We start from the raw sequence: 26,691 nt of genomic DNA on the forward strand, positions 1-26,691 counted from the left end.
TAAAAAAATGCTCCTGTAATTCCTCTGGTGTTGCAAGGAAACGTGGGCGGCGGTGATCACTTAACAAAGGTACGCTCGTTTGTAAAAAACATTTTGTACAATATCGTTTATTGTGTAGATACTTATTATATTATTTTTGAACAGAATTAATTCAGTTGTCATATTTGTTTAGCAAACGTGATTTGAAAATAGATTTGTTAAACAATGCTATGGTAGCATACGAGTACAATGGTTCGGTAAGTTATTGTTGTATGCATTCATCTAAACTTGAGTAATTCTATTTGTTTAATGCAAACACAACATATCAAATTAAATAACTTAGGTACAACATTTTTAACCGACCTCAAAAAAGGAGGATGTTCTCAGTTGGTCGGTGAGTCGGTGTCAGCGGAGATAAGTTTGTAACTACATACATAGTTGTAGGTGAGATGTGCTTAAGTCATGAGGAGGCGAAAGGCGAACGCGGGTCGCGGTGGAAGGACACCGAAACTTACAATAATCGTAACTAGAATTAGATTAATTAATTAGATTGGTTAAAAATATACAAATTTTTTATACTTTTTAGTGCATATTATATGTTGTTTTGGAATAGTTTTTTGAAGTCGGTTGTGTTTTAGTTAATTTTTTTTGTGTTAAGGCTTGGAACTAAGCCAACGGCCTTGAGAAATCGATTCATAACAAACATAATACAATTGTCTTTACAAAAATAGCAAAACTATGTTATATTAAATAGTATTGGTAAACAGTTAATAATTTTTCATACATTTATTATCTAGATTGTATGATTAGCATGGCTCCAACTATAAGACTTAGGGGAACAAAAAACTTAGAAAAGGGGACTTAGGGGAAAAAAAGGGGAATAAAAACTCAGGGGAATTTCCTTCTCATATTCTGTAGACATATAATTATTTTTTGTAAATAAAAAAAAGGCATAAAAGGCATTTATTTTCTCAAAATTGATTCCTTTAGAATTCTTTTTGATGTCATTTCTAATAACTACTAGATACTACTACCGCTTCGGAAACAAATGGCGCTCTGAGAGAGAAGAAGCGTCGCAAGAAACTCTCCAAGCATTCTTTTTTTGCGCTGTTTTCAATAAAAATATACAATATTGTACAGTCATTTCTATCGCTATAAAATAATCACAATCTAGTCCCAGGCTGTCCGATCATTTAGATATTCAGCAGTGGAGTAATAGGATTTACGACAGAGCCATTTTTTTTATAAAACATTTAAATTTATTTATAGATAATGCCTGAACAGTGGCTGGGACTTTATTATAGAAGTGTATACATTTACCCTTAAAGCTATTATGTATCTTATGAAGCCTACTAGAATTAGTTACAAGCAATCCCTTATTAAAAAGGTGACGACGATTTTTGTGAACGTATAATAAATTTTCATAAATGTACTGACAATGAACAGTCATAATATTAATTTCTTTAAATTTTTCTTTGAGAGACTGTCTATAACCAAGCTGATTTATAGCACGAACAGCCTTATATAAACCGTAAAGCAATACTTTTAAAAATACACTATTTTAGAAATTTCTCGGAACAGCAGCCTTAACTTCAAAAGCTCTACGGCTATGTTTGATGTTATTTAATGTTTTTAGAAAGCGCTTTTTATATCCTTCAGTTATATAAACAACTTAATTCATAGCCTCATAAGTCCTTTTCAACTCACATTTGAGAAACGATTTAAGAAATGCAGTTAATGGATTCATCAAACTTAGTTGTCTCGATGTTTTAAATACTATCAAAGGACTGAAAATAGAAACGGCCACTCACCTCAAAAGCTACACGTCTCTCGCTTCATCCACAAAATAAAACTAGTATTTGTCGAGAAATCAAAACTGTTTTAGTTAGTTATTTCAAATAGTGATATCTGACGACCTGTTTAGCCGAGTGGTTAGCGATCCTACCTACTAAGCTAGAGGTACTGTGTTCGAATCCCGGTAGGTGCAAGCATTTATATGATGAATATGGATGTTTGTTTCCGAGTCATGGATGTTTGAATATATTTATGTATGTTTATATGCATGTTTATAAGAATTTATGTATGTTTAAGTAAGTATATTGTATTAAATATATCATTGTCTTGTAACCCATAACACAGGCTATATAATATGCTTAACTTGGGGCAAGATAATTTGTGTAAAAAGTGTGTCAATATTATTATTATTATTATATCTCAATTACTTTTTGAGTTTCACGAACTGAAATACCTAAGATTATTTGTGACGTCATTCAAAATATGATTTGATAAATGAATGTGAGAAAAATAAAAGTCATTTTTAGGATTCCGTAGCCGAATAGCAATAAATGAAACCCTTATAGATTCGTCATGCCTGTCTGTCTATCCGTGTATGTCACAGCCACTTTGTTCGAAAACTATAAGAACTATACTGTTAAAACTTGGTAAGTAGATGTATTCTGTGAACCAAATTAACATTTTCACACAAGAATAAAAAACAAATTATAAATTTTGGGGTTTTTTCAGCAATCCCATTTGTGTGGGGTCTTCAAAATTGATTTGAGGTTTCTAATATTCTAAACGGAATGGTTTGCGCGAGAGACACTTCCAAATTTCGCCTTTTCCATTTAAATAATTTCATATCATTTTCCTATCTACATAATAACTTGTATACTACATAGCTTGTATATTATGTTATTTGCTGCTCCGGAACCCTTCATGGGCGAGTCCAACTCGCACTTGGCCGCTTTTTTATTGATTTTACTTTCAAAATTATATTTTTAAACTCAATTATTAATAAAATATTAATAAACCCATTACACCAAGAACTTGTTAGAGATAATCTTGCCTGTTGCCTCTCAATATATTCTTGATAATGTAATAAATGTTCATAGGGACATAAGTCAATTTGCTAAAAACTGTCATAACACCAGAAACAGACATAAACTTATAACGCCTACTACTCGGCTAAGTCCAGTTTGTAAGTCTTTTGTGGGGCGATTTACATGTTATATGCTTTTACAACAAGATCCCAGAAAGTGTTAAAAACAAAAGTATTACGTTATTCAAAAGAATTGTTACAAAACGTTTGTGTGGTAAAGGTTTCTATAACATTAATGACTTTATAAAGGAATAGAGCGACCGCCTTTTCAATATTACATTTTATTTTACGATTTTACATTGTACCCATACTTTTATAACCTAAAAGAAGCCCGCTGAGTTTGTTGCGCCAGTTCTTCTCAGGTGTGAGGCATATCTTTTGGAATATTACTACTATTTTGATTAAAAATATTTGAATTTGAATTAGTTTTGTTATTGCATTCATCACCTTACACATCATCATCATCTCTATTTGTTCTACTTGTCTCTTTGTAAATCTATATTTTAGAAATATCTAGAAAATATTTACAAAGCGATCCATGTCACTCGTATGGTGCAAAGCGACTTTATTGTTTGTTCCGAAAAAATATAATTTAACTAATATAATAGAAGTCTACTCCATTCCTTTTTTGCCGCAGCAACTTATCGAACTATTAAAATAAATGGTTATCAATTAGCATTTTATTACTTATTTAACTTTTACAATATCAAAAGATATTTTAACAGAGTAAAAATTTAGTTTCAGATAAAAACATTAAGTAGTTTTGTGATAATGTATTGTGTCAGCCAAAAATTCATCTCACTTTTAATGTTTCGAGGGCAGTTATACACCCAAGCATTACTAACTTGGTAATGAGTTTTTCATGACGCTTTCCAATACAAGTGATAATAAACTTGATTTCGAGTTTAATTGAAGACTGGACATTTAAGATAATTGTGCTTAAAATTTGAAAGAACAAAGTTACATTCACAGAACATTAGTACAAGATCCCACTGCTTAAATCTGCAGGATTTTTTGATTTATCTAATTTTAAATTAATGTTGAGAGAGTATGCAGTGTATTAGCGATAAAAAATCGGCTACAATTACCTGACAATTAATTTCAGTACTTATAATTAATTTGCTCATATAAATTGCAATTGTATGTATGTATTTTTAAAGTATTCAGCACTTCGGAATCGGTCTGTAGGGCGCCGTAGCTAGTGACATTACTGGGCAATTGAGACTTAACATCTTATGTCTCAAGGTGACGAGCGCAATTGTAGTGCTGCTCAGAATTTTTGGGATTTTTCAAGAATCCTGAGCGGCACTGCATTGCAATGGACAGGGCGCATAACTTACCATCAGCTGAACGTCCTGCTCGTCTCGTATGTAAAAAAAAGAAGAAGAATGTGAGGAATATACTCCAACATTATGAAATATCGGAAATGTCATCCAAAACTCTTCTTATAACCAAATATATGTTTGAATGTGTTCAAATGTACATAATTCTTTTTATTACAGGTACCAACCCTGAAATAATGAACAGCTAGTGCAGTGCCCGTTATCGATATGGCAAGATTAGTGCTAGTGTTGCTCCCCGCGCTCGCGGTGGCAGCACTGTCGCCGATCGATTCAGACACATGTAACCCGGACAAGATGACTGTTTATAAGATGGTCCTGCATACATACTGGACGAGAGAGAAATTCCCGAAGCATTATCCGGATTGGCGGCCGCCAGCGCAGTGGTCACGTATCTATGGTGAGTAACGGTTTTGTTTACAAATACTAAATAAAAACAATATGAATTATCAACTAACAAATTCCTAGTAACTGAAAATGGAACAGTTTGTCAATGCTAACCCTGTGCGGGAAATGCAACCTTAAAAATATCCTTTGAAAGTTCAAATCTCAACGATCTTCTCGAACATGTTCTACATTCGATTTAGGTCGTCTTCATTATGAATTCCTTTATTAGAAGTTCGGATTATGAACGACTCGGTTCATAATAACACTTAACTCCAATGAAAATAATTTTAAAATCGCTCGTACTCAAAATAAAAAGCGCAATTGTAGTGCCGGTCACAGTTTTTGGGGTTTTCAAGAATCCTGAGCGGCACTGCATTGTAATGGGCAGGGCGTAACTATTATCATCTGTTGAAGGTCCTGCTCGTCGTCCCGTATTGGCAAAAAAAAAGAAATATGAACTACACTGGCCTTCAAAACATCACACTTTTAAAATTGGGATAACGTTTTGAGTTCACAATATATACTTTCGAAATAAAAAGGACTCCAAAGGGAATTTAATTTTGTTTATAAAAACTTTATAGTCGGTAACCTTCTTTTAAGAATTGGCTGAAAAAAAACTTCAAAAACAAAACCATTCCTTTTTCAAAGTGGACGTTTCCGAATTACAATTTTACCATTCACATTTTTCTTTCTTTTTTAAATTTTTTTCAAGATCGATGGGTCTTGTTTTAAAAATTTATGCTAAAAAGCACATAACATTTATTGATCATGCCTCCTTCAGTTGGAGAATGTGCTAGGATCATGGCTTTTCTGGAACTAGGCATCAGTATGCGTCGCACTGCAAGAATGGTGGGTGTGACGGTACGAACGGTCCAGAAGGTAAAGCGAAGGTACGAAGAGACTGGACACCATCTGAGGAGACCTTGTAATGGCAGACCCAGGTGTAACAGTGCCCGTGAAGATCGTTATATTATTTCCACTGTGTTAAGAAATCGCCACCAAAATGCAGTTGAAGTCCAGCAACAGCTACTTCAGACCCAGAGGGACTACATTAGTGACAGTACAGTGAGAAGAAGACTTGCTGAAGCAAATTTGAAACCCCGAAGACTAGCGAGTGGCCCAAAACTCGAGAGATAGCATCGAATAGCGAGACTGCGATACGCCCGTGAACACATGCAGTGGGATGAAGAAGAATGGTCAAGAATTTTGTTTGCAGATGAGTCTCGATTCTCCCTTTACACTTCGAAGGCGAAGTGTTTACAGGCGACCTGGTGAGCGATACCTTCAAGCCTGCATCTCAGAAAGAGTCCAATACGGTGGAGGCAGTGTACATGTATGGGCTGGCATATCTTCAGAAGGTTGCACAGAGCTAGTAGCTATAGAAAATATCACCCTCACTGGGCAAAGATATGCTCTAGAGATTCTCAATGAGTATGCAGGGCCGTATTTAGCAAATATGGGTGATGGATCGATGCTGATGCATGATAATGCCCGGCCACACACGGCTTATATCGTACAAGAGTATATTCAGGAGGTCGGTATCAGCGTGATGGCTTGGCCATCAAGAAGTCCTGATCTCAACCCGATTGGACACGCCTGGGATGAGCTTGGGAGGCTAGTCAGAAATCGCAGACTACCACCTACTACCGTCAGGGCACTAAATCAGGCCCTGGTAGAAGAATGGGAGAATATTCCCCAACATCGGCTCCGAAACCTAGTGTTCAGTATGCCAAACCGGCTCGAAGCTGTAATCAGAGCTCGAGGAGGCAATACCAGTTATTAAAAATTAAATAACATGTAATACATTTTAGTTGAATTTTTTTACACTAAACTAAAAATGTCTATTTTCATTGTTTTATCTTTTTTAAGTTAAAAATGTTACTACTGTAATTTTAGTTTCTAAGAATTAAAGCCTATAAAATTTTCAACAAAACGTTTTTAATCTTAAATCTCCACCTTCTATAGTTAAGAAAAAAAAACTAATTTGAAAAGTGTGATACTTACTTTTGCAGGCCAGTGTAGATGTATTTCACGCCTTAAATATTCAACCAATCATCAAGAAATCTTACACAACAGAATAGTGCGAAGGGTACTTTATGTCCCGTAAGTTTTTAAGAGTTCGCGAGGGAGAACAATAAAAATATAACAATAAAATAAAAAGACATATCATAATAATCGTTGTTACATTATGGATAAGGTTACAAGAAATAAAACTAGAAAACAAAATTTTATGAACGATGCGGGACTCTAACCCGTGACATCTCGCGAATGCAAATCTAAACAGATAGATTTGCAACAGCGACATCTCAAGTCTATTTCCTAATATGGAAATATTGGGCTTGAGCAGGTTATCAACTGTTAAGAAGATCCTGTAGATGGAGCCACAAGCTGGGAGTTGAACAAAGCATACAAGATTTTATTAACGATACCCATTAGTTATCCCGTTAGCCCATTTGGAAGAGCACTCGCACGGAATGCAAGAGGTCGTGGGTTAGAGTCCCGCATCGTTAATAAATTTTTGTTTTCAAATTTTATTTGAGTAATAAACCCAGAAGTGAGGGTTATTATATTTTAAACATAACAAATTGTTTATCATTAGAAAGTTCTCAGAGTTGCCGAGAACAAATATGGAACCATTTTTGTAATCAAAGATGGCTGCTGCGAAAAAAAACACGCATGTTTAGGGTTCCAAATGTTTAACTGAAAAATTCAAGGCCAAACGTACCTATGAGCTTTTATATTGCATTTTATTTTTATTGAGTTTTAGTTTATAACATTAATAAGAAATTGGAAGGTTTGTTTGGAGATGTTTTACGTCTTTCACAACATAGCTTGTATTTTATTAAGAATTCCCTAGGGAGCGCATAAATTAATGCAGACGAAGACACAGGAAGAAGATAACAATTATTAATTATCCTGAGCTAGTTTTGAAAAATATGACTATATTTCATTCATTTAAGGACCCATAATAATTCTTGAACAGTAATTGTTTGTTAAATATCGCTTTTCAGGTTCAGGAGAAATAAAGAAAATATAATTATGCATTTAAACTTAGTAAAAAACAACCGACCTCAAAAACACTATTCCAAAACAATAGATATATATGCATTAAAAAGGATAAAAATAATAGCGTGTTTTAATACAAGCTAATAAATTAATCTAATAATTCTAGTTACGATTATTGTTATTTTAATAATCGGTGTCCTCAAACCGCGGCCCCGCTATCGCCTCTCCCCTCCTCGCGTGGAGCGTGCGACTCAAGCACATCTCACCTATAACTATGTATGTAGTTACACACCGACTGCCATGGACCACACGGGAAGCACCAGCTTTCAAATAAAAAAAGAATTATCAAAATCGGTTCACTCTCGGAAAGCTCTGAGGTATAAAACATAAAATACTAACTTGAGAACTCCTCCTTTTTTGAAGTCGGTTAAAAATAATTTTAACTAGCTGACTTGGCAAATGTTGTTTTGCCACATAAATTATATATGTAAACATTCCTTGAGCTTCAACAAATCAATTACAAAAGATTTCATTGTGATCGGTCGAATAGTTTAGGAGTTATTTGAGAACATACAAACATACATTCTCTGTTATATATATTGATTATTTGTTCAAATGAAAAACTCCATCCAACCAATAACTTAATGAACAGTCTCGTTTATTGCACTTCACAGCGCAAAAGCATTTGCAAATGGAACAATTAGTATAAAAATACAGGTGTCTAGGGAATTATTATGAGAATAAATTTAATTGCGAAACTCTCTCATCACTACAATGGAAACTACCTTTGGTTAAATTTACTATTCGAAAAGCAGTACGGGACAAATTATTTATAAACTGTTTTGAAATATTCGTTTCTTTTCACATTTAATTACTTAGCATAAGTGGTAATTTTTTATAAGAAAGATCATCATAATTTTCTCCCTATTCCTCCTTATGATTCCGTTGCCCATCTTCAATATTGACTTTTAAATTATTGTAAAATACTCTATTTGATTGAAAAGAGTGGCCGTTAAGTTTCTTGTATGTTCTTCTCACGAACTCTACTTTTTCCGAACATACTATGGTAGATTTAGTAAGTAATTTAAAAGAAATATTTGTAGTGCCGATTCAGAAGCGCTTAGTTTAAGACTAATTGAATAAAGTTTATTTGACTTTCACTTTGAATTCTTCGTAGTTGGGTTATTAAGTCTTCTGTTGGGCAATGTATGTGCTTTTACAACATGATTTACCATAAAATGTTCATAACAACTGTGCTAAACGGGTTTGAAAAATGAGATTTTATATTGAAATGGAAAGTTCGATATAAACTCCACTGGTCTAAAATAGCTAAAATAAATTCTCAAGGAAACCATTTCGAATTTTCATATCGAAATATTAAAATAATACATTTTTTAAAGGATGAAAACGTTTCAGCTGAACGTCCTGCTCGTCACGTCACGTATTGTCATAAAAAAGTGTTTTATTTAAATGTGTAAAACTCGCGCTAATCAAAGAAAATATTATCAAAAGATGTTCCTACTTTATCTCAGCAGGTATTATTCCGAAGCTACTAAGAAATCTACATTCGTTTGCAAGACGAGCATTTTCTTCTTTGAATGTTAAAATATTGTTGCATCAAGTTCACCTTTGAAACGTAAGATGTTAATAGCGCTGGTATGGGACTCATCCGCCCTTTGGTCTGGCCGAGCGCCAGCAAATACCGCCGAAATAGACACTTATCGATACTGACAGGAAACATGCGTACAACACTACTATGTCGGAAAGTGGCAACAACTTAATTATGTAAGACGATATAAAATCAATAGAGAAGAAATAAATCTTATTTGTTTTAAGTAATTCATTTTTGTATTTTTACATAGAGACCAATGACAACGCCAAACGAGAAAGTAGCTCACCTAATAAGATGTAAGAAGCGTCACTCATGTACATCTACAGGATGTCCCAAAGTTATGGGACATGAAGGGAAAGTACCTTAAATATCGTAAATGGGGTATTTTACGGTTTTTAAAAGTTAGTAATACTGCATTCAAAGATTTTCTAAAAATTACTTGCCTCATCTGTGTCTCGAACCGACTTTTATGATACTAATCGAAAGAAGAAGAAACTTTTAAGCCATTAATTTTAAGAAAGCAAATAACTTTTCATAAGTAACATAGTATTAGCAAGTAAAAATACTGGGCAAATGAGACTTAACATCTTATGTCTCAAGGTGACGAGCGCATTTGTAGTGCCGCTCAGAATGTTTGGCATATTTCAAGAATCCTGAGCGGAACTGTATTGTAATGGGTAGCGCGTATCTATTACCATCAGCTGAACGTCCTGCTCGTCTCGTCCCTTATTTTCATTAATAAAAAAACTTACGTAAAACTTTGCTGAGTGTTATAAAACGCGAAATTGAATTTTGCATTGGGCTTGTCTTATGTTAAGCTCAGCATAATTTCAGATGTCAAATGACTATAAAAACTAAATCAAAGATTAAGCTTAGCTAGCTTAAGATTAGTGTGTGGTGATGCACCAGAACAGTTCCACCCATCGCCTCACGAGGGTGTCGTAAGAGTCCACTTGCAAGGGATTTCAAAGAATGGAGGATGGGCAGCAACATTTTTCCAAGAAGCACAGACATCTACTGCGATCGCCAACCCGCCTGCCAAACGTGGTTATATGGCAGAAACACTCCAAACTGAAAACAGACACTGTAAGGCCCCGGCAGATTAAATCGTAATCATGGTAGAGACCATGGAAGACTTAAGCCATATGCTCGATGGCCCCAATACAGCTTCCCAAGGAGTAGGTCTGAAAATTAACATGGACAAGACGAAAATCATGTCTACTGTTGTGATTGTGATTATTTTATAGCGATAGAAATGACTGTACAATATTGTATATTTTTATTGAAAAGAGCGCAAAAAAAAAGAATCCTGGGAGAGTTTCTTGCGCCGCTTCTTCTCTCTCAGAGCGCCATTTGTTTCCGAAGTGGTAGTAGTATCTAGTAGTATAAGAAATGACATCAAAAAGAATTCTAAAGGAATCAATTTTGAGAAAATAAATGCCTTTTATGCCTTTTACTGGGTCTGTCATGTCTGTTGGGAACTGTTCTCTCAAAATTGTTGACGAGTACGTCTACCTTGGAGAAATAATCTAGTTGGGCAGGTCCAATTTCGGGAAAGAGGTCACTCTTCGAATCCAACTTGGATCGCGTTCGGAAATCTCCATAAAATCTTCTCGTCTAAGATACCACAGTGTCTAACGACGAAGGTATTTAACTAATTTTGCCATGCCAGTGATGATTTACAGTAGGTAGACGTGGTCGCTAGTAATGGGCCATACTTCCTCATATAAAATATAATATTGTCGTTATTGCGATCATTAAGTGAGGTTGAAAAAGCATCCTAACAATTTTAATAGGGAGGATGGTTTTAGGCTAGCGCAAACGTGGAATCTCGTGGTCTCTCTCTGCAGTACGAATGCAATAAAAAGATTTAGAAGTATGGACGTCGTCAGTAGTGTGTGTCGTGAATTAGGGAGTCAAAGACCAAAACGAACTAGGCGCCAAGTGGACAGATTGTACTATTAGTGTCAAGTGTCAATGTGTCAAGTATGTTTCGCCGCCAGCGCAGTTCCGCCGTGACCACGATTCATGCAATTGGATCGAAATATCGGCATCAAATATATAAAATATATATCGTGAGTACCCGTCATAATATTTACAATGTTGAGTGTGGTTTTTGTCCAGCAGTGGACGTCTTCCGGCTGAAATGAACACTCAGCTAAGTTTTACGTGAGTAAAGTCTGAGCAAAGTTTTAGTACGCTCTATATGTCTAAGCCGTAATGCGTTTCCGGCCTTTGAAGGGAGAGTATACTCGAACCTTTAAGTTCCCTTATTCATATCGGTAGGGAATAATGTCAGCTGTTGATGATTCCATAACTGGCTGTCCACGGAAATATGATTTTTGCAAATCGTTCGGTTTTCGAAATGCCAGACATCAAGTTGGCGCAAATGAAATTTTACATTATGGCGCAGTGTTCGATGGTAAAATTCAATTATTAACTTGGACAGTTTCTCCGGTTATGTCCCTTACTTTCTCACGATCTGAGTCTCTGGTTTAACTTTTGAAACGGCTGAACAATTTTTGAGTGGCAGTTAGTTAAGACGTAACTAATAGCGCCTCTTGTTCGAAAATATTAATAAGATTCCACTCAAAAACTTGAGAACAAAACCAGATTTAACGGAACAAACGAAATATACGCGGTCGAGTAGCGGATGGTTGCAATAGCTGTTAGTTGTTTTAAATAAATTACAGAGAAAACGGTACAAACAAATATTTCGACAAAACAATAAGAAACGTTGCAAAAGAATCTTCTTTTAGTATCCAAAAGTCAGACTATGCGGTCTCTGGTACACTGAATAACTTTTTCCTTTACATTTACAAGATTTGGTATAAAGTTGGTGAATCTGCTTACATTCCTGTTATTCAGTCTTATCTGTTCCGCCTTTACTAAAATATTCAATGTTTCGTGAGACAAACTTTTAAATAAAACTAGTGTAGCTAAGCTTATTTTTAAACTTGTTTATGTTAAATTGCTTCTTTTAAATGGTTTTGATTATGTCTAATCTAGCCGTATTAATTCAAGAATATAATAAATATTACATATTATTATTATGAAATTGATCCATGTCTAAAATCCATTCTGCTTGATGATTGTACTCAACCGGTTGTAATAAAATGTTTGTCCAAAACTCCTCGGTGACATGCTTACTCGGTATCTTAACGTCTATATTTTCATTATAACTGTCTAAACTCTATATAACCTATGTTCGTCTTCTGTAAACATTTTATTCTGTCGTTTTCTGCTATTTATTTCTTCATATCGCTTTATTCTGCCTGCCAGAGCTTTTATTCTTTGTTTCAGTATTTCTTCTTTACTTTTTTGTTCTATTTTATTATTTATGTTATATTTTGCATATAGTTTATCTCTGGTCTTTATCATTTTCCTTGAATTAACTCCTCCTGAAATTTCCACCATCTGTCCTAATTCTTTCCTCAAAATCTTTATCTTTATCCTATTTTTCCATGGTGGGTCTGTATGTGGCTTTATTGTGCTACTAGGCGAGTAAGGGTATTGGTTGTTGTTGACTATTAAAGTTCTCGCGGCGTAATAAATAATGTCATTAGTACCTCGGAGAGTGCAATTTCTTGACAAAATTATTGGTAAATAGTTGTCGATTATTGTTAAATTTTGCAAAAAATGTCTATTGATTTTAGCTTTCGGCAGGTAATCACGCTCTTCGATAGGTATTTCTTTTGTTTCGGCTAAACATTGTTCGAATTGGACAACGATAGGGCTCTTCATCATTGTCATACGTTACGGCACATTGTGCTATCACTTAATCAAATCTGTTTCCACTCTGAATATCTAAGGTGTCTTGTTCATTGGTTTCCATAATCCTATATCATGAATGTTATACTTTCGTTTGATATAATACTGTGACTTTTATCAGCATAAAAAGGCTTAAACGCATTTATTTTGTCATAATTGATTCCTTTAGAATTCTTTTTGATGTCATTTCTAATATACTAGATACTACTACCGCTTCGGAAACAAATTGCGCTCTGAGATTGAAGAAGCGGCGCAAGAAATTTTCCCAGCATTTTTTTTTGCGCTATAAATTTAAATTAATCTATCATGTATTAAATTTATCTATAAATTTAAATTTATATATCTATAGTATAAATTTTATTTATCGCCCGATAAATTTAAAGTTCAACAAATAAAACAATAATTTGTGGAATATGATTCAAAAATAAAACCCGGCAATATTTCAGAAGCTCAAAATGTACTTATAGATGTTGAGTGTACTCAATAAGTAAATAGTGGCATTTATCTGGATATAAATTGCATGTCTTAAGAGATTAGGAATTGTTTACTGCCGCCTACACAGCGAAGAAAATTAGTCTTGTTTCGTTATCCAATTCACTTTCGAAGGGTTCTACTCTGGTACCATAGACATTTTAATGTATTAATGTAAGACTATTTTATGTACACAAATAAAAAATGAAAACAAAATTTTATGAACGATGCGGGACTCAAACCCGCGATCTCTCGCGTTCCTTGCGAGCGCTCTTACAACTAAGCCAACCGTTCGAGTGATGTATCGTTGGTAAAATCTTATATGCTTTGTTCAACTCTCGGGTTCAGGTCAAGGAACGTGATAGGTCACGGGTTCGAGTCCCGCATCTTTCATAGAATTTTGTTTTCAAATTTTAATTATAATAAATTTGGTAATTAATCCCAGAAGTGAGGGTTATCACTTTAAAAACAAAACAATTATTTAAGTAAATTTTATATATCTAACTATTTTTATTTACTAACGGGTAAAGCATGAAATTACAATTCACAATTCGTAATAATTTGAGAACTTGTAGAACTTTGGGTTGATGTATTCAACATATTTAGACAAATCCCTATATCAAATGAAAAATAATAAAAAAATTATTTAGGTCAATTTATATACAACTACAATAAAATATTAATAATGTTATCATTAAACTGTGAATATGATTATTTATTGAAGATAATACAAGACCTCCATGAAAAACTAGATAACAATATTGTTTTTACTGTCGGTATATTCAATATTTAGACGATAAGTAGTGTAAATATGTAAAATAGAATATTATGCAATACTGTAAATCTGTTTTTGAGCTGCTGTAATATAGATATATTATGTATTACAGAACATTGGCGTAAGAGTCATCAGCTCCAGTTTAGTTTTAGAGAACATAAAGTAGTCAGTTCGTTTTGTAGAAGTAGGGCAATACATGGAGGTTCCCTAATTATTATTAATAATAGATTAAAATGTAAAAATAGAAGAGATATTGTTAATCTCTCTATAGAACAACTAATTGAGATAGCTTGTATAGAACTAGAGCAATTTATTATTGTAAGTGTATACCGCGCCCCCACTGCATCATATGAACAATTCCAACATAGAATGGAGGAGGTACTATAAAAAATTTAGCAAAACTAGCAAGTCAATTATAGTGTGTGGAGATTTTAATATAAACTTGCTTGAACCTTCGGCCAATTGTACTAGCCTTAAAAATTTATTTCAAAGTTTTAATTTGTTCAATGTATTTTGGGAACCTACTAGAATCACTTCTACAACAGCAACCTGTTTAGATAATATTTTTACAGATGTTACTATTACTAGTAAACTCATAATTAATAATCTTCAGTCCGACCATAGTGGGCAACTTATAAAAGTAAATACAAGATTGGACAATGTCAGACCAAAAAAGGTGACGATTATACCAGTTACGGGTAGCCGTCTTGAGAGGTTTAGAAATAATTTGGTAAATACGATACCATTTTTACACTGTGGTGAAACTGCTAATTTTCACTATAACTTAGTCTTCAATTCCTTCTGTGAGGAATTTGACAGGATTTTTACTCCAGTAACGGTGTCAGTAAACAACAAACATAGTTTTAATGATTGGGCAACAATGGGTATCCACAAAAGTCGTAAACGCTTATATGACCTTTATTATGAGAAACATTACAATAATAGTGAAGACTTTAAAATATATGTAAAAAAATACTCCAAGCTTTTTAAAATAGTTTGTCATGAAGCGAAAACACGTTTCATTGCAGATAAAATTAAAAACAGTAATAATAAAGTAAAAGCGACTTGGAGTGTAATTAACAATGAAACTGGTAGATCGAATTGCCGTAACACCTCTATCTGTTTAAATATTAATAATCGCGTTATAAATTCGGAAATAGAAATTGCAAATGAATTTGATAAATACTTCTCCGAAATCCCGATTGTCACGACCAAATACCTTAACGCTTCGCCAAAAGCAGCATATGATATGCTTAAATTACACGTACCAGTATCTTCTACTGACTTGAAATTTAAGTATGTTACAGGTAGCGATATAATAAAAATCTTCAAATTAATTAACCTAAAAAATACAAAAGACCTATGGGGCCATTCGACTAATATTGTTAAATACATACTTGACATTATAGCACCTGAATTAGCAATAATATTTAATGAATGCATAGATGAGGGTGTGTTCCCTGACCTCATGAAATACAGCAAAGTTATACCTTTGTTTAAATCGGGCAGTTCTTTTGACCCTGCTAATTTCAGACCTATTTCAGTGCTGCCTGTTTTTAGTAAAATTTTTGAAAAACTTTTGCTTCAACAGCTACAAATGCATTTTTGTAAATTAATGAACAAAAATCAGTTTGGATTCACTAGGGGTTTATCAACAATTAATGCGGGTACTAGACTCATTGAGCACATCTTTGACGCCTGGGAAGAGTCACAGGATGCATTGGGCATTTTTTGTGATTTGTCAAAAGCATTTGACTGCGTCCACCATGAAACTTTACTCCTAAAACTAAAGCATTATGGAGTGAAAAATAGAGCCCTAAATCTGTTAAAATCATATTTAAGCGAAAGAGTTCAGATAGTCGATGTAAATGGCAAACGGTCTTCGGGTAAACCTGTGCGAATAGGTGTTCCACAGGGTTCTATTCTCGGTCCTTTCTTGTTTCTTATATATATTAACGATCTACCGTTTGTGGTAGATGATAGCCATGAGATTGTATTGTTTGCTGATGATACTTCACTTATTTTTAAAGTGAAGCGACGTGCGGATATTGATGACGAGGTAAGCAATGCACTCTCAAAGATAGTGCGTTGGTTTGAGACGAATAATCTGCACTTAAACAGTAAAAAAACAAAGTGTTTACGGTTCATTACACCAAACACAGCGGAGGTACAAACCAACGTACTTATAAATGACCAGAGATTGGAACTTGTGGACACTACGGTCTTCCTCGGTATCACGTTAGATAAAAAGCTTCAGTGGGGTCCACATATTACCCATCTAGCAGATAGACTCAGCTCTGCGGCATATGCAGTTAGAAAGATTAGAGAGTACACGAATGTTGCGACCGCTAGATTAGTGTACTTTAGTTATTTTCACAGCATCATGACGTACGGTATATTACTATGGGGTCATGCTGCTGACATTGATATAGTGTTTGCTCTGCAAAAGAGAGCTGTTCGTGCTATATATCAGCTTGGTTATAGACAGTCTCTCAAAGAAAAATTTAAAGAAATAAATATTATGACTGTTTATTGTCAGTACATTTATGAAAATTTAATATATGTTCACAAAAATCGTCACCTTTTTGCTCTTAATAGTGATTTTCATTATTATAACACTAGAAATAAGGGATTGCTTGTAACTAATTCTAGTAGGCTTCATAAGATACATAATAGCTTTAAGGGTAAATGTATACACTTCTACAATAAAGTCCCAGCCACTGTTCAGGCATTGTCTATAAATAAATTTAAATGTTTTATAAAAAAATGGCTCTGTCGTAAATCCTATTACTCCACTGCTGAATATCTAAATGATCGGACAGCCTGGGACTAGATTGTGATTATTTTATAGCAACTGTACAATATTGTATATTTTTATTGAAAAGAGCGCAAAAAAAAAGAATGCTGGGAGAGTTTCTTGCGCCGCTTCTTCTCTCTCAGAGCGCCATTTGTTTCCGAAGCGGTAGTAGTATCTAGTAGTATAAGAAATGACATCAAAAAGAATTCTAAAGGAATCAATTTTGAGAAAATAAATGCCTTTTATGCCTTTTATGCCTTTTGTAAATACCCAAGGTTAATCAAATAAACTATATATTTACAATAATTTTGTAGACCACAAAAAACGAATTGTATATCTACATTACGAGAATTGAACCCATGACGTTACGTGTAATTGACGACATTATCAGGGAAGCAATTTCAGCGTCACACGATATTTTGATGAGACTAGCGAGTTGAGCACATAATGGTGTGAAATAACTTGAGACATATCTAAAGTAATTTGAACCGTGTATTAAATATAATTGATACGAATTTGGAAAGTACTTAATAATTACTTATTGCGTATTTTAATGATACCTTATCTAATAAAGAAAAAGGGTAGCGGTATTTATCATAGGCGTAAAGGGATGATAATAATGAACTTTGAGTAAGGAACAAATACTTATATTTGCGGTTCTTTAACGGTCGTCAGCTGCCTTCAGTATCTTGTCGACGCAGTTGATTCCTCCCACCAAGTAGATTCTGTATATGCAGACTTCTCAAAGGCGTTCGACACCGTGGCCAACGGACTACTAATTAAAAAACTAGAAAAATATGGTATCTTTGGAGCAGCCCTAAGTTGGTTTGCCTCTTACTTATCGACTAGACAGGAATACGTGGTAGTGAAAGACTATAAATCGAATACATTCATAGCAATCTCAGGTGTTCCACAGGGTTTCCACATAGGCCCTTGGCTATTTAACGTGTTCATTAATGACATAGTATCTATCTTCAGTAATAGCAAAGTTTTTCTCTTTGCTGACAAGCTCAAGCTTTGACGAGTGATTAGAACCTCTCAGGATACAGAACTGCTACAGAAAGATTTTTCAAGTTTGTCGACTTGGTGTTCGGAGAATGGAATGTTATTAAATACCTCGAAATGTCACCATATAAAATTCACACGCAAACATAACATCATTGAATCCCGGTACCACTTTTGTGGAACAGAATTGCAAGAGGTATATTGCATTCGTGATTTAGGAGTAGTCTTCGTTAATAAACTCACATTTCTCCCACATATTGACAAAATTGCATCACATATTAAGAAATTGTAATCATTTTAAAAACCCGCTCACTAAGATTATTATTTATAACGCCTTTGTGAGAAGTACCTTAGAATACTGCAGTGTTGTGTGGTCACCAGTCTATAAGGTTCACCAATTGCGCATTGAGCGTATTCAAAAAAGAGTTTTGAGACACCTGTCATATTCGGTTGGTCTACACAAACTCCATAAACCATGTGTCGAAAGGCTGAATTATTTTAAGGTGGAAAGTCGTGAATTATCAGATATGGTGTTCTTGTTCAAAGTACTGCGAAGTTTTGTCGATTGCCCTGTGTTGCTTAAATCTTTCAATTTTAGAGTTCCTCGCCGATTACCATATAAACCCCGAGGTCTTTTGCGTTTGCCGTTAGCTCGTACTAATCTGAAAATACACTCACCTATATCTAGACTATGCCAAACATATAATTCTCTCGATGTATCTGTAGATATATTTAACACGTCACCCATTGCATTTAAGACTGCTTTTCGGAAATTTTTGAATAATGTTAAATAGTATTTAAGATAGTTTTTAATTCTTAAGCTAAAATAGTTTTGACTGATATATTTTGTTACTTGGTTTGCATGTTGTGGCACCTATATTCAGTGCACTTACAATTTTATTTAGACATTTACCTATTTTAAGATTACTTTTAGTGTAACTGTAACTGGATGTCCTTAAATAAATAAATAAAATAAATGTTATATTCTTAATGAGAATAAAGTTCTTTAACCACAAATAATTTTAAAATATGTGAGTAAAGTAAAGTAGTGTGTTTCGAAACAATTCGAATTATATTGTTTTCAAATACAGTTTTGAAAAAAAAGTGGAAGGAAGTCCTCTTTTATATACAATTTAATAGCTATATTTTAATTATTCCATACGGAACCTTTGTACGCAAATCGGACTCTCAATTAACTGCTTGACTATGTAATATTAGAAAATTTATTGAAGTAGGCGTAACTTTGCGGAAATCCATAATTATACAAATGATTTAAGTTTTCTTTGGTGTTAATTCCGCCAATATTTGTTTTTAAACAATTCGACACGTGTTTCGCCTCTACACGAGGCATCCTCAGGACGTGTTGTCTCGCCAAAATCTGGCACGAGACTCAAGTCTCGTGTCGAATTGTATAAAATCAAATATTAGCGGAATTAACACTAAAGAAAACTTAAATCATTCGCGCTATTTATAACCTAGGTCCTAAATAATCATTCAGGGAAAAATTATGAGAAATAAATATTTTGACTGTAGCATCTCAATATATTCTTGAAAATGTTCTATATGTTCATAAGCACATGAAGGAATTTGCTAGAAACTTTGCCAATCATAATGTTAACACGGGAATAAACATAAACTTGTTATGCTTACTACTCGGTTAAGTCGAGTAAGTAAGTATTTCATTGGGTGATGTTTATGCCTTTACAATATGATCCGAGAAAATGTACAAAACAAATGTGTTACCAAATTCAAAAGAATTGTTGAAAAACGTTTGTGTGGGAAAGGTTATTTTAACATAACGATTTTCTTAATGATACCACAGACTGGGAATGAAACAGACACTTTGATAGTGTCCGCTCTTATTAATTATACATGTATATTTTACAATATTACATTGTTATCCATATTTTACAAAAAAAAGCTGCTGAGATTCTTGTGCCCGTACTTCTAAGGCCTGAGGCAGTCTATTTTGAATGCGTGGTAGTTTTAGACGTTCAATAAGTGACTTTGAATCCTATTTAGAATAAAACTATCTGAATTTGAATTTAAATACAAATAACGATTCATATTATTTTATACAGTAGTATTTTTGTTTGTTAGACTCACGCCATGACCCATATTATGATGTGTGAAAGTGACTTCATAAACCACTTGATACATAATACGTTTACTATGAATAGTCATTCACTAGTCGGTGATTCATAAGAATGGACAATACTCATTTCGATGGCGCATACAATATTTCATCACATAATTAAGATGTATTGAAAGCAAGCTCCAAAGGAAAGCATCGTGTTAGTCTAAATTTATACGACAAGGCGTGTCTATGGATTCGCTGTTAGCAATTGGCATTCATTCAACGGTCGTCGCGTTTTATTCTGTACCTGGGAGCTACTAAATACATTCTAAAAATTGTTTAATTATCATGACACCTCGACAGTGAGTCATGAATTGTATAAATACTGCAATATCATCGCAATACACCTCATTATATATAACATATCTGACACCTCCAACATACATTGCTATGTAGACGACAGCACTGGTGATGGCCCGTGTATACGGCCATGCATGTCTCTCTCGGGAAATCGAGGACCAGTGCCGGGAGAAACTTGTGTCTTCTATTGAGTCCTCTTTTGAGATGGTAGCAGAATGGGGTAAATTGAACCTTGTCCAATTTATCCCCAGAAGACTCAAGTTTGCGCGTTTACCACTAAAAAAACCTATTTGTCGTATCACCGCTCTTCGACAACACTTCCCTTAAAGCTTCGCCTAGTATCGGAATACTGGGTCTCGAAATCTCGAGCGATTGACAATTCCTTGGCCATCTGGAGTGCAAAGCCAAATTGGCTTCGAAGAAGCTGGGCGTCATTAATAGAGCACGGCAATACTTCAAGCCGGCCCACATTCTAGCGCTCTACAAAGCGTAGGTCCGGCCACACATGGAGTATTGCTGTCATCTCTGGTGTGTCGCACCCCAGTATAAGCTCGACCCATTTAATCGCGTGCAACGTAGAGCATCTCAAATTGTCGGGGACCCAGTGCTCTGTGAACGGCTGGATCACTTGGCGTTGCGTAGAGATGTCGCTTAATGGTGTGCCTGCCGCATTTATCACGTGGAGTGTACCGAAGTGCTGTTTAACCTGATTCCTGACGCCTAATTCCACCTTCGCACGACCCGCCACAAGTTAGGATATCATCCCCACCATCTGATGTGTGACGGTCCTCCACAGTGCGGTTTTCAAGGCGCTTTCTTCTACGTACTACAAAGCTGTGGGATGAGCTTCCTTGTGTGGTGTTTCCGGGACGATACGACATGGGTACCTTCAAAAAAAGCGCTTACACCTTCCTTGGAGGCCGGCAACGCTCTTGTGATTCCTCTGGTGTTGCAAGAGATTGTGGGCGGCGTTGATCACTTAACACTAGGTGACCCGTACGCTCGTTTGTCCTCCTATACATAAAAAAAATATAAATAACATCGACTTGATTCTGAGCTTTAATTAGAATAATTATTATTTCCGGTTTCCGTTTTATGGCTCGTTTAATTAATTATTTTATATATCGAAGTAAAATAAGACTCAAAGATAAAAGGCTTGAGGGAAAAGCATATTTTTTATATTTTTATTCGATACTATAAATAGGTTTATAACTAATCATGACAAAATATTAAACGTAACTCAAACTACCCAAAAAAAAAGTGTTAAAAGTGGATGACCTACATGTGCACCAGTGGGAGGCTCCTTTGCACAGGATGCCGGCTAGATTATGGGTACTACAACGGCGCCTTTTTCTGCCGTGAAGCAGTAATGTGTAAGCATTATTGTGTTTCATCTGAAGGGCGCCGTAGCTAGTGAAATTACTGGGCAAATGAGACTTAACGTCTTAGGTCTCAAGGTGACGAACGCAATTGTAGTGCCACTCAGAATTTTTGGGTGTTTCAACAATCCTGAGCGGCACTGCATAAAGAAATAGGCGCCGTTGTACCTATAATACGGCATCCTGTGCAAAGGAGCCTAACACTAGTGATGGTTAATCTTTTTAAAGATCATTGTGCATGATAAAGTAAAAACCATTAGGCCAATCAATTTGATGGAAAAACTATACTTATAGTACAAGTAAAAACAAGAAAACTATAGTCGCAACGAATTAATACCACCGCTATATAGACAGTTATTTTTCTCAGCGGACAAGAAAATTAGGAAGAGAGCTTTGGCAAAACAAGGCCATTACTTCAAAGTACTCGGTTAATTGCTTTGGCAAGTCTTTCAGGGAGGGACGAACATTAAGAATGAATACGTAATGCATTCGAATATCAAAGAAATCTATATTTCATTAAAATAGTATTTCAAAATGTATAATAATAGTGTAAAGCAAAAAATGTATAGTAATAGTTATTTATTCAACTGTTGTGTAATAAGGTTATTAAAACACGAATGTGGATTTATCATAAGGGTCCGTTCACACAGACCGGCTCGGAGAGCATCGGCCTGCTTTTTTCTTTTCACACAGACCGGGTCGTATACGCTTGGAATTGGCCGGAGCGGAGCCGCCAACTATTTCACATCGACCGGCTGGAAGAGATCTGAAAGCGGGTGCGGTTGGATGTGCTCGGAGCCGGTCGGATGCGCTCGGAGTCGGGTGGATACACTACAAAGGCAGTGCCAGTATTCCGCGCAGTCTAAGTTTTGTTTTCGGTGTGTTAACGTGTGCTTTTCGAAACATGGATTTAGATAGCTCCGACGAAGAAATATATTTGTTAGCAAGATTACTTGAAATAGAACATAGGAAACGTAAGCGCAAGCGGAAACAAATATGGGTAAAACATATTTGGAAAAACAGACTAATCCATGGGGAGTTTCACACCATTTTCGAGGAATTGAAGAGAGATAGCCTAAAATTTTATGAGTATTATCGTATGGAATATTGGCAATTTTTGAAATTGACAGATTTGTTAAGAGTACATATAACAAAAAAGACTACAAATTATCGTTGCACCATTACAGCCGAAGAAAGGTTAACGGTAACTTTAAGATAAATAAAAAACAATTATTTATACTAATCATGTTATTTAGATCACAAAATCACAGCCCTCCATTTATTAAGCATTGTTTACGTTAATGAAATGTAAATTACTTATACTAATCATGTTAAATAACACAAACATCTAAATAGATCACAAAATCACAGCCCTCCATTTATTAAGCATTATTTACGTTAATGAAATGTAATTAAATAGTACAGATTTGTGTGTGTTTAATTATTATTATTATAATTATTATTGTTTTTGATTGTTTATTATTTTGTATTTTGTGTGCTGGTATTGTACCCGTAAGTAGTCTGATCTGGATAGTTTTGAGGAATATAGGTTTCGTTTGACACTAGGTAAGTAGATTGATTAGTCGATGGCGGTGAATTTATAGACAAAGAATAATTCAAATCTGTACTATTTTCATACAGACTTAATTCAGCTTCATTAACAATGTTAAACACGCGCCTTTTAATTCGTGCTTGGACTTCTTTTGGGAATGTTTCCACTGTATCTGACATAGACAAAAAAAAATTACGTAATGCCTTGTCACGGGGTGTAGTATTTCTTTTTTCTTCAAGATACTCTTCGAAAACCGTAGCAACATCTTTGCTTAAGCGTGGTCTCTTTTTCGAGCCAGAAGTACTTGCAAGCGATTCAACTTCAGAATGGTCAGAACGTTTAGATGATGTCGATGGTGGTGGTATTGGTGTGCCAGGCTCTGAATCATCCGATGATAATGTTACATTAGATATTTGGTTTCGATTGCGAAAAAATGGTATTATAAAAGAAAGTTCTTTTTCAAATTTTATCAATTTGGACGTAGTTGCACCATCGCCACTCTTGCCTTTTCGGTTATAATAGGCTTTTCTGAAGTTATCTCGCAGTTTCTTCCAACGATCCTGGCACTGCGTCACTGGAAAGAACAGAAATGAAAAATTAATAACATAACTCTTTTTTATTTTATAGTTCGTTTTGGTACGGCAGTCTTATATTTCTATTTTGTGTGTTTGTTTTATTTTTACAGATTCCTCATCACTGGTTGCAGTTTCAAAAACTTGTCATTTAATTTTCGAATGGGAATTTCTACAGTTCATTCAATTATTCATGAGACAATCAGAGTAATTTGTGATGTTTTGATGCCCATAGTTATGCAGATGCCAGATGAAGAAATGTGGGAAAAGGTTTCACGTGATTTCTTTAATATTTGGAATTTTCCTAACTGTTTGGGCGCTATAGACGGAAAGCATGTCAATATACAGGCACCAGATAATAGTGGAAGCTTATACTATAATTATAAAAACTTTTTCAGTACAGTGTTACTAGCTGTGGTCGACGCGAAATACAGTTTTTTAATTGTTGATGTCGGATCATATGGTAAAAATAGCGACGGCGGAATTTTACAGAAAAATTTCAAAATTTTGGAAAAAACTCAACACCAATAAGTTAAAGCTGCCCCCAAATAAACCTCTACCTAGTACCACTGAAAGCTTACCACATGTTTTTATAGGAGACGAGGCATTTCCTTTGAGCAATAATATATTGCGGCCGTATCCAAGAGAACAAGCAAGAACAGAATTATCAAAAAAAGTATTTAATCTGCGTTTAAGCAGGGCAAGAAAAGTCGTAGAATGTGCATTTGGAATGCTTACTCAAAGATTTGAAATTTATCAAAAACGAATGAAAATTCAGCCGAAGTACTGTGATTTAATTATATTAGCAACTACATGTTTACATAATTTTTTAATAGAAAATCGGACGCCAGGACAAGAGAATGAATTTCACAGCAATATAAATTTATTAACAGCAATAACAGACAATAATAATGAAAACAGTTCTAATAGCGACGCAGTTCTAACCACAAGGAATAAATTTAAGGATTATTTTTCATCAAGTGGTGCTTTAGATTGGCAAGATCAAGTGGCTACGCGAGTTTCTTAAGTTATATTTAATAAAAATTGTCTACTACATAAGTATATTCTAACGATCAGATACTCAAACGAGTTTTTAAAGTAAGGGCGCATTTAAACTCATGTTATTCCTATTTTGACTTTGAATCTAACACGTCGCAGCACGAGTTTAAGAAGCCCTTGCTTTAAAATTCGTTTGAGTATCTGGGGGTAGGTGTAAAACAATGAAAACCTTACTTACCACTTATTCCGAGACATTTGCTAATTTCCTCCCATGCATTGTCTTTCATTATCCGATCGCTATATGATGGCTTGGTTATGTCAAATAAACACTCATATTTTGACACGAGTATTATTAATTTTTCATCATTCATCTTTTCGTACAAGTACGCACAACTATTACGTTCAAATGTTGCTATCAAAATGGCAGTCGGCGCGGCCGCAGCGGGCACGCAATCGGAGCCCATCGGCTGCGCGAGCGAGAAAGAGCACGCAATCGGAGCCGACAGGCTGCGCAAGCGAGAAAGAGCACGCAATCAGAGCCGATCGGCTGCGCGAGCGAGAAAGAGCACGCAAGCGGAGCCGGTCGGCTCCTTTTATTACTTCACACGAAGTGCGTTCAGGCATTTTTAATGACAAAAAAGGTGCAAATGCAAAAATAAACTTTACTACAATCACTCAAAACACTGTTTCCAACGTGATAAAAATCTGCTCTCCTCTCCGAGCCGGTCTGTGTGAACGGACCCTATTAGTATCACATGAGTGTTTTAATACCTAATTATCAACAGTTGCATAAAAGACTTTATCTACACCCATAATATGAATCCTCTATAAAAGATTATGAAACAGTAGGCTTACTGCTAACATTAAAAGAGCCAGTCCTTGTAACCATAATATCATCCAAAGGTGTGTTATTATGAAAACGGGTGATATAATGTTGTACTGAATTTCATTACAACACTCGTTTGGATGATGTTATGGTTATTAGGACATTGGGTTTTTAAATGTTGGCAATAAGCTAACTGTTTTAGAATCTTTAATAAACGATTTAAAGCATGGGTGTAGATAAAAATTGTTTATAGTTTCTTATATTTTCCAAATTCTTTGTAGATATTGTTTGTTTATCTTGTTAAATATTTTTTTTTATTAAGTTAATAACCTGGAATAATTCCAATAGAAGGCTCTGAGGCCGAGCTTAACTGGCTTAACTTTATTTTTTATATTTATCTTCGCCATGCTCCATCTCAGAATAACTCTAAACGGCATAACCATGTAAGCTTAACTGACATTTCCAGCGATCTCTATGGGCAGCACTAACAGATATAATAGACTATTTTACGAATATTATAAACACGTTTCATTTTATTTTCGTTTAACGTGTCTAAAATGGAATAAAAAAAATACGGGTTGCACTCCGGGAATGCCAGCAGAAGTGAAAAGTTGAAGATTAACATTGTGCATTTTTGAATATTTTTGAATGGTTAGGGAATAATTTCGCACGAATTGCTTTATTTATCAGTAAAAAAGTATTAGTATTTATGTGGTATAACAATGAAAACATATTACGATCGCATTTAGTCCAGCGCTGATGAATGCTACGCGCGGACAGCTACGTCGAGTATAGTACGAGAATCGTCGGTCGGACGTCATCCGTAGATGCGCTATGGCGATAAATTAAAAAAATAATAAATAGGTAAAGATGATATTATCTTCTCCATCTTTTATTCCGTAATC

At 34.9% G+C, this 26,691-nt stretch overlaps 3 protein-coding genes across 3 annotated transcripts in view; 1 reads left to right on the forward strand and 2 right to left on the reverse strand.

Annotated features, from left to right (window-relative positions):
• LOC126974376 (delta-1-pyrroline-5-carboxylate synthase) overlaps positions 1-26,691 on the reverse strand; it is a 649,376-nt gene that overhangs the window by 95,206 nt on the left and 527,479 nt on the right. The window lies entirely within an intron of this gene.
• LOC126974378 (spondin-2) overlaps positions 1-26,691 on the forward strand; it is an 85,474-nt gene that overhangs the window by 19,295 nt on the left and 39,488 nt on the right. Inside the window, exon 2 of the mRNA XM_050821855.1 lies at positions 4,360-4,597. Within this exon, the coding sequence (XP_050677812.1) occupies positions 4,408-4,597 (190 nt within the window). The 5' untranslated portion in view covers positions 4,360-4,407. The remainder of the gene's footprint in view (positions 1-4,359; positions 4,598-26,691) is intronic.
• On the reverse strand, positions 23,067-25,475 carry LOC126974383 (uncharacterized). Its single transcript, XM_050821860.1, has 2 exons — positions 25,199-25,475; positions 23,067-23,963 (listed from the first exon to the last, which is right to left on the reverse strand). Exons 1-2 carry the CDS (start codon positions 25,422-25,424, stop codon positions 23,317-23,319), a joined length of 873 nt encoding a protein of 290 aa, XP_050677817.1. The 5' UTR covers positions 25,425-25,475; the 3' UTR covers positions 23,067-23,316.

Source organism: Leptidea sinapis, chromosome 32 (genome assembly GCF_905404315.1).
Source record: "Leptidea sinapis chromosome 32, ilLepSina1.1, whole genome shotgun sequence".
NCBI lineage: Eukaryota > Metazoa > Arthropoda > Insecta > Lepidoptera > Pieridae > Leptidea > Leptidea sinapis.

Bases quoted from the DNA above. Each gene is read 5' to 3' on its own strand.
- LOC126974383 (XM_050821860.1), bottom strand. From the start codon at position 25,424: ATGGGCTCCGATTGCGTGCCCGCTGCGGCCGCGCCGACTGCCATTTTG. The intron at 23,964-25,198 runs GTAAGTAAGGTT...TGTTCTTTCCAG, and splicing joins CAAATGTCTCGGAATAAGTG to TGACGCAGTGCCAGGATCGT.